At 42.3% G+C, this 8,261-nt stretch overlaps 1 protein-coding gene across 1 annotated transcript in view; it reads right to left on the bottom strand.

The window, feature by feature from the left end:
• Window positions 1-266: 266 nt before the first annotated feature.
• LOC139366862 (villin-like) overlaps window positions 267-8,261 on the bottom strand; it is a 70,763-nt gene continuing 62,768 nt past the window's right edge. Inside the window, exons 16-20 of the mRNA XM_071104556.1 lie at window positions 4,337-4,481; window positions 3,473-3,661; window positions 2,637-2,705; window positions 1,780-2,142; window positions 267-1,046 (exon numbers count right to left, since the gene is read on the bottom strand). Coding sequence (XP_070960657.1) covers window positions 933-1,046; window positions 1,780-2,142; window positions 2,637-2,705; window positions 3,473-3,661; window positions 4,337-4,481 — 880 coding nt within the window. The 3' untranslated portion in view covers window positions 267-932. The remainder of the gene's footprint in view (window positions 1,047-1,779; window positions 2,143-2,636; window positions 2,706-3,472; window positions 3,662-4,336; window positions 4,482-8,261) is intronic.

Below are 8,261 nucleotides of genomic sequence, written 5' to 3'. Positions count from 1 at the left end.
GGGATATTGTGATGTCATTATGGGGTATTGTGATGTCATTATGGGGTATTGTGATGTCATTAAGGGGTATTGTGTGTAGATTAATGAGGGAAAAAAATATTTAATCTAGTTAATCTATCTAGAATAAGGCTGAAACGTAACAAAATGTAACAAAATGTGGGGGGTCTGAATAATTTCCAAAGGCTCTGTATATTGTAATATTTATTCATTTCGTTTTTCACTCAACTGCATTTACACAAACTAAAAGAAGAATTTGAAACAGTAAGTTGATTGTATATTGTTTTATTATTAGAGATCTGGTGACAGGCTTCATGATAATTCGATTTGTGATTATGAGAGGGTTTGTTCATTATGTTTGATTGTTAGAAAATACATAAAAAAACTGTTTTAAAATCATAACTCATCTTTGAAATGTAGAGAAAATATAACAAAACATCAAATATAGCAACTGATCATGAGATAAAAAAAATAAAGACATGTTCATCGAATCAATGTTTAAAAAATACCTGCTGTTTATTCTGTTCAGCTGGTAGAACATATCAACTGGGCATAGTTTTGTTCAATAAATAATGTATTTTTTAAAGGTCTCTCTGTTTTACTGCTTGTAGGGTTGTACTGTTAGTAATCAGGCATAGCACACATTCAACTGAAGTATGTATGAAGTACACGTCTATACAGTGCATCTACCTTGACCTGGATGTGAAAGGTATGGAACCTTTTGTTTTGAGTTGTTCTCACAGTTCACAGTGTCTCTGTTCCAGGTCTTCAGTTCAGCATGTTGCTGCCACTTCTACACTGTTCTGTTGAAAAACGATTTAAAAAAAACATTCCCGCTCTCTCTCGACTTGAAAACAACTTGAACACAATCAAGGAACATTTTCAACTCTAATAAGCTATGTCCCGATGTCATCCCAACTGACGCGACGGCCCACTTAGAACAGCCCTGCCTTCTTCTTCAGGTCGTTCTGCCGCCACATGGGCAGCCGCTGGAAACCAGACCGAGAACAACCCAGCAGGTTCTCCAGATCCACATCAGAGAGATAGTCCTGAGAAGAGAGAGAGAGAGAGAGAGAGAGAGAGAGAGAGAGAGAGAGAGAGAGAGATATTTTTGCACATCGTTACAACACTGTATATAGACATAATGTGACATTTCAAATGTCTTTATTCTTTTGGAACTTCTGTGAGTGTAATATTTACTGTTTATTTTTATTGTTTATTTCACTTTTGTTTATTGTCTATTTCACTTGCTTCGGCGATGTAAACATATGTTCCCCATGCCAATAAAGCCCTTGAGTTGAGAGTGAGAGAGACGTATTTCATGTGTTATGCTGACCCCTGCTGGCCCCTGCTGTCAGTTCACCACCATAACACTAATCTTGGTTCCCCAGAAGTAAAAGTATTTCGAGAAAGTTTGCCATTTCCTGTTTTTACTTCTGGGGGGAATGCCATTAACAATTTGGATTACCTTTGTGTAAAAGTCTCCACCCAAATGGAAACTCTAGGCCTCCCTCTCCCTCTTCCTCTAATTTCAGCCATGTTTATCAGGGCCAAAAATGACATTTTCTGTTTTCCTGAATTTTAACGATATATCCAATTTTTACTTTGTGTGCTGTGGAAACCAATTATCACACGGGCTTGAAAATCACCAAACCAGTTTAGGAACCACCTTTTCCCAATCCTGATTTGTCCAAATAGTAAACAACGAAAATATGACCATTTCCCTAATAACCTGCTGTACAATACAGTCTCAGCAGTACTATTTTATAATAGCATCCTCACCTCTCTCCTATTAGGGTCCACTCCCTTGGGCAGCTCATTGGGGCTCTTGTTGATCAGCAGCTCAGGGCCCAGGTACTCTCCAGTCCTGGGAGCTGGGGTGGTGGAGGGGACCAGGGTGATGGAGGGGCCCAGGGAGGGGGAGGACAGGGTGGGGGACAGGGTAGTGCTGAAGGTGGTGGACAGGCAGTCCTGACCTCCAGGGGTGGCTGGGCTGGAAGGGCCACAGGAGCCCCCTCCTGTCCCAAGGTGGAGCTTGTAGGATGGTGGAGAGCTGAACTGGGCTGGGCCTCCTGGAGCGCTGTACCCAGCACCTCCACTACTCCCCCCAGCAGAACCCTTACTCAGCTCTGTGTTGTTCAGATTCTACATGAAACAAGAGGAGGAGTGAGATGTAGATACTGATATCCCATCTAACAGATGAAAGCTGATATCTCCTCTAACAGGTGAAAGCTGATATCTCCTCTAACAGGTGAAAGCTGATATCTCCTCTAACAGGTGAAAGCTGATATCCCCTCTAACAGGTGAACGCTGATATCTCATCTAACAGGTGAACGCTGATATCCCCTCTAACAGGTGAAAGCTGATATCCCCTCTAACAGGTGAAAGCTGATATCCCCTCTAACAGGTGAAAGCTGATATCCAAACTAACAAGTGGAAGCTGGTTGGATGATTTAGAACATATGTAAATGAATTTTCTTTGCTTACGAGTTTCTTTGCTTACGATCATTCACGTTTGATGCATGCAAAGGTTAGGCTTGTATTGGTTATATCATAATGACAATACAAGGTGGCTAATGGTTATTTTTGTTACTTGAGTTAGTAACATTATTGCTAGAGTGTGTTAGTGAATCACTTACTACAGTAATCTGAGAGATAGATGCAACATCACCCAGGTTTTGTTTCATTTCCTCATAGGAGGAGCCTCCCTGTTGAGAAGAGAAGATCCACTAGTCTGTTAACACCAGTCTGTAAACACCAGTCTGTTAACAACAGTTTGGTAACACCAGTTTGGTAACACCAGTCTGTAAACACCAGTCTGTAAACACCAGTCTGGTAACACCAGTCTGTTAACAACAGTTTGGTAACACCAGTTTGGTAACACCAGTTTGGTAACACCAGTTTGGTAACACCAGTTTGGTAACAACAGTTTGGTAACACCAGTTTGGTAACACCAGTCTGTAAACACCAGTCTGTAAACACCAGTCTGTTAACACCAGTCTGTTAACAACAGTTTGGTAACACCAGTTTGGTAACACCAGTTTGGTAACAATAGTCTGTAAACACCAGTCTGTAAACACCAGTCTGTAAACACCAGTCTGTAAACACCAGTCTGTTAACAACAGTTTGGTAACACCAGTTTGGTAACACCAGTTTGGTAACAACAGTTTGGTAACAACAGTTTGGTAACACCAGTTTGGTAACACCAGTTTGGTAACAAAAGTTTGGTAACAGATCACCGGTCTGTGATCTTCATGTTAAGAATCATAAATACATTTATTCAAACTTTACCTGACTGTAAATAGATGCACAGAACACACTAACAAACACAGATTGACTCGAGTCCCCACCTCTTCCCCTAATAAATTCAATTCACTTTGCTGAAGTTACTCAATAAAACACATCTAGTCACATTTGTAGCAGTGCATCCCGTTTTCCCTCTAGCGGTGATGGCTGGTGTCCCAGATCTACTCACGCTCCACTTCTGAGGGTCCCATGCGTTGAACCATCCGGTGAAGGTCAGTGGCTCGTAGCCCTGTTTGACAGAGATGATGGGTGTGTCAGGGTCCCGCCCCGCTGGGTGGGTCCTCAGGTACTCTAGAGCACTGTTACACGCTTCCTTGGTCTCATATTCGTTGGCAGACCTGCCAATCCACAGGAAGATCTGACGGGATTGGACAAATATGGAGTCAGGGTTATTCAGTGGTAATGATGGTATGGTTTCCCTGAAGTGAACTGTGCTTTATGTAGAGTCATGCTCTACATGAGAACTACATGATACTTGCTTCATCTCTGTTTAAACATCAACTACTGGAATCACATGTTACCAGAGGATTCGACTGAGCCCAGGGCCCAAGACCCTGGTAACCGTGGCAATGACCTCTCACCTATTCCCCGGTAACTATAGTGATGACCCCTGAACCCTAACCTCCTCTCAGATAACCATAGTGATGACCCTTGACCCCTCATCTCCTCCCAGGTAACCAAAGTGATGACCCCTGACCCTTCACCTCTTCCCAGGTAACTATAGTCATGGCCCCTGACCCCTTACCTCCTCCCAGGTAACTATAGTCATGGCCCCTGACCCCTCACCTCCTCCCAGGTAACTATAGTCATGGCTCCTGACCCCTCACCTCCTCCCAGGTAACTATAGTCATGGCCCCTGACCCCTTACCTCCTCCCAGATAACTATAGTCATGGCCCCTGACCCCTTACCTCCTCCCAGGTAACTATAGTCATGGCCCCTGACCCTTCACCTCCTCCCAGGTAACAATAGTCATGGCCCCTGACCCCTCACCTCCTCCCAGGTAACCAAAGTGATGACCCCCTGACCCCTCACCTCCTCCCAGGTGTCTAGCAGCATGACATCATCCTGGTCCAGGTCCTCCTGAGTCAAGTCCTCCACCTCTGTCATCCTGAACCGACCAGTCTGATTGGAGCATTCAAACAACCGAGGGCTGTGGGGAGTCTCCTCCTTCTGCAGTCTGATAGACAGGATGTGACGTCACAAAGTCACATGACAGCATTTGATGTCACAGAGTCAAATGACATGTTCAGACCGATAGATCTACCAATATCAGGATTACATCTAAAGATATTGCAATAGGGACCTGAATATGAACAATCTAGACACTAGTTCAAGTGTAATTCTAGTGGTAGTTTCATCCTATATATAGTGTCATCCTAGTTCTAATTCTACTGTCATCCTAGTTCTAGCTTCATGCTAGTTCTATTATCAGGCTAGTTCTAGTGCCATCCTAGTTCTAGTGTCATCCTAGTTCTAGTGCCATCCTAGTTCTAGTGTCATCCTAGTTCTAGTGCCATCCTAGTTCTAGTGTCATCCTAGTTCTAGTGTCATCCTAGTTCTAGTTTCATCCTAGTTCTAGTGTCATCCTAGTTCTTGTGTCATCCTAGTTCTAGTGTCATCCTAGTTCTAGTTTCATCCTAGTTCCCGTATCATCCTAGTTCTAGTTTCATCCTAGTTCTAGTGTCATCCTAGTTCTAGTGTCATCCAAGTTCTAGTGTCATCCTAGTTCTAGTGTCATCCTAGTTCTAGTTTCATCCTAGTTCTAGTTTCATCCTAGTTCCCGTATCATCCTAGTTCTAGTGTCATCCTAGTTCTAGTGTCATCCTAGTTCCCGTATCATCCTAGTTCTAGTGTCATCCTAGTTCTAGTGTCATCCTAGTTCCCGTATCATCCTAGTTCTAGTTTCATCCTAGTTCTAGTGTCATCCCAGTTCTAGTGTCATCCTAGTTCTAGTGTCATCCTAGTTCTAGTATCATCCTAGTTCTATTGTCATCCTAGTTCTAGTGTCATCCTAGTTCTAGTGTCATCCTAGTTCTAGTGTCATCCTAGTTCCCGTATCATCCTAGTTCTAGTGTCATCCTAGTTCCCGTATCATCCTAGTTCTAGTGTCATCCTAGTTCCCGTATCATCCTAGATCTAGTGTCATCCTAGTTCTAGTGTCATCCTAGTTCCCATATCATCCTAGTTGTAGTGTCATCCTAGTTGTAGTGTCATCCTAGTTGTAGTGTCATCCTAGTTCTAGTGTCATCCTAGTTCTAATGTCATCCTAGTTCTAGTATCATCCTAGTTCTAGTGTCATCCTAGTTCTAATGTCATCCTAGTTCTAGTGTCATCCTAGTTCTAGTGTCATCCTAGTTCTAGTATCATCCTAGTTCTAGTGTCATCCTAGTTCTAGTGCCATCCTAGTTCTAGTGTCATCCTAGTTCTAGTGTCATCCTAGTTCTAGTGTCATTCTAGTTCTAGTGTCATCCTAGTACTAGTGTCATCCTAGTTCTAGTGTCATCCTAATTCTAGTGCCATCTTAGTTCTAGTTTCATCCTAGTTCTAGTGTCATCCTAGTTCTAGTGTCATCCTAGTTCTAGTGTCATCCTAGTTCTAGTGTCATCCTAGTTCCCGTATCATCCTAGTTCTAGTGTCATCCAAGTTCCCGTATCATCCTAGTTCTAGTGTCATCCTAGTTGCCATAGCATCTTAGTTCTAGTGTCATCCTAGTTCGAGTGCCATCCTAGTTCTAGTGTCAACCTAGTTCTAGTGTCATCCTAGTTCCAGTGTCATCCTAGTTCTAGTGTCATCCTAGTTCTAGTGTCATCCTAGTTCTAGTTTCATTATAGTTCCCGTATCATCCTAGTTGTAGTGTCATCCTAGTTGTAGTGTCATCCTAGTTGTAGTGTCATCCTAGGTCTAGTGTCATCCTAGTTCTAATGTCATCCTAGTTCTAGTATCATCCTAGTTCTTGTGTCATCCTAGTTCTAGTATCATCCTAGTTCTAGTGTCATCCTAGTTCTAGTGTCATCCTAGTTCTAGTGTCATCTAGTTCTAGTGTCATCCTAGTTCTAGTGTCATCCTAGTTCTAGTGTCATCCTAGTTCCCGTAGCATCTTAGTTCTAGTGTCATCCTAGTTCCTGTATCATCCTAGTTCTAGTGTCATCCTAGTTCCTGTATCATCCTAGTTCTAGTGTCATCCTAGTTCCCGTATCGTCCTAGTTCTAGTGTCATCCTAGTTCCAGTATCATCCTAGTTCTAGTGTCATCCTAGTTCCCATATCATCTTAGTTCTAGTGTCATCCTAGTTCTAGTGTCATCCTAGTTCTAGTGTCATCCTAGTTCTAGTGTCATCCTAGTTCTAATGTCATCCTAGTTCTAGTGTCATCCTAGTTCTAGTGTCATCCTAGTTCCCGTATCATCCTAGTTCTAGTGTCATCCTAGTTCTAGTGTCATCCTAGTTCTAATATCATCCTAGTTCTAGTGTCATCCTAGTTCTAGTGTCATCTTAGTTCTAGTGTCATCCTAGTTCCCGTATCATCCTAGTTCCCGTATCATCCTAGTTCTAATGTCATCCTAGTTCTATTGTCATCCTAGTTCTAGTGTCATCCTAGTTCTAGTGTCATCCTAGTTCTAGTGCCATCCTAGTTCTAGTGTCATCCTAGTTCTAGTGTCATCCTAGTTCTAGTGTCATCCTAGTTCTAGTGTCATCCTAGTTCTAATGGCATCCTAGTTCTAGTGTCATCCTAGTTCTAGTGTCATCCTAGTTCCCTTATCATCCTAGTTCTAGTGTCATCCTAGTTCTAGTGTCATCCTAGTTCTAGTGTCATCCTAGTTCTAATGTCATCCTAGTTCTAGTGTCATCCTAGTTCTAGTGTCATCTTAGTTCTAGTGTCATCCTAGTTCCCGTATCATCCTAGTTCCCGTATCATCCTAGTTCTAATGTCATCCTAGTTCTATTGTCATCCTAGTTCTAGTGTCATCCTAGTTCTAGTGTCATCCTAGTTCTAGTGCCATCCTAGTTCTAGTGTATTCCTAGTTCTAGTGCCATCCTAGTTCTAGTGTCATCCTAGTTCTAGTGTCATCCTAGTTCTAGTTTCATCCTAGTTCTAGTGTCATCCTAGTTCTTGTGTCATCCTAGTTCTAGTGTCATCCTAGTTCTAGTTTCATCCTAGTTCCCGTATCATCCTAGTTCTAGTGTCATCCTAGTTCTAGTTTCATTCTAGTTCTAGTGTCATCCTAGTTCTAGTGTCAAACTAGTTCCCGTATCATCCTAGTTCTAGTGTCATCCTAGTTCTAGTGTCATCCTAGTTCTAGTTTCATCCTAGTTCTAGTTTCATCCTAGTTCCCGTATCATCCTAGTTCTAGTGTCATCCTAGTTCTAGTGTCATCCTAGTTCCCGTATCATCCTAGTTCTAGTGTCATCCTAGTTCTAGTGTCATCCTAGTTCCCGTATCATCCTAGTTCTAGTTTCATCCTAGTTCTAGTGTCATCCCAGTTCTAGTGTCATCCTAGTTCTAGTGTCATCCTAGTTCTAGTATCATCCTAGTTCTAGTGTCATCCTAGTTCTAGTGTCATCCTAGTTCTAGTGTCATCCTAGTTCTAGTGTCATCCTAGTTCCCGTATCATCCTAGTTCTAGTGTCATCCTAGTTCCCGTATCATCCTAGTTCCCATATCATCCTAGTTCTAGTATCATCCTAGTTCTAGTGTCATCCTAGTTCTAGTGTCATCCTAGTTCTAGTGTCATCCTAGTTCTAGTGTCATCCTAGTTCCCGTATCATCCTAGTTCTAGTGTCATCCTAGTTCTAGTGTCATCCTAGTTCCCATATCATCCTAGTTCTAGTGTCATCCTAGTTCTAGTGTCATCCTAGTTCTAGTGTCATCCTAGTTGTAGTGTCATCCTAGTTGTAGTTTCATCCTAGTACTAGTGTCATCCTAGTTCTAATGTCATCCTAGTTCTAGTATCATCCTAGTT

The sequence above is a fragment of the Oncorhynchus clarkii genome, chromosome 15, assembly GCF_045791955.1.
Source record: "Oncorhynchus clarkii lewisi isolate Uvic-CL-2024 chromosome 15, UVic_Ocla_1.0, whole genome shotgun sequence".
NCBI classification, from domain to species: Eukaryota; Metazoa; Chordata; class Actinopteri; order Salmoniformes; family Salmonidae; genus Oncorhynchus; species Oncorhynchus clarkii.
The sequence above is the reverse complement of the archived record's forward strand: the minus strand, read 5'-3'. Positions and strand labels throughout refer to the sequence as shown.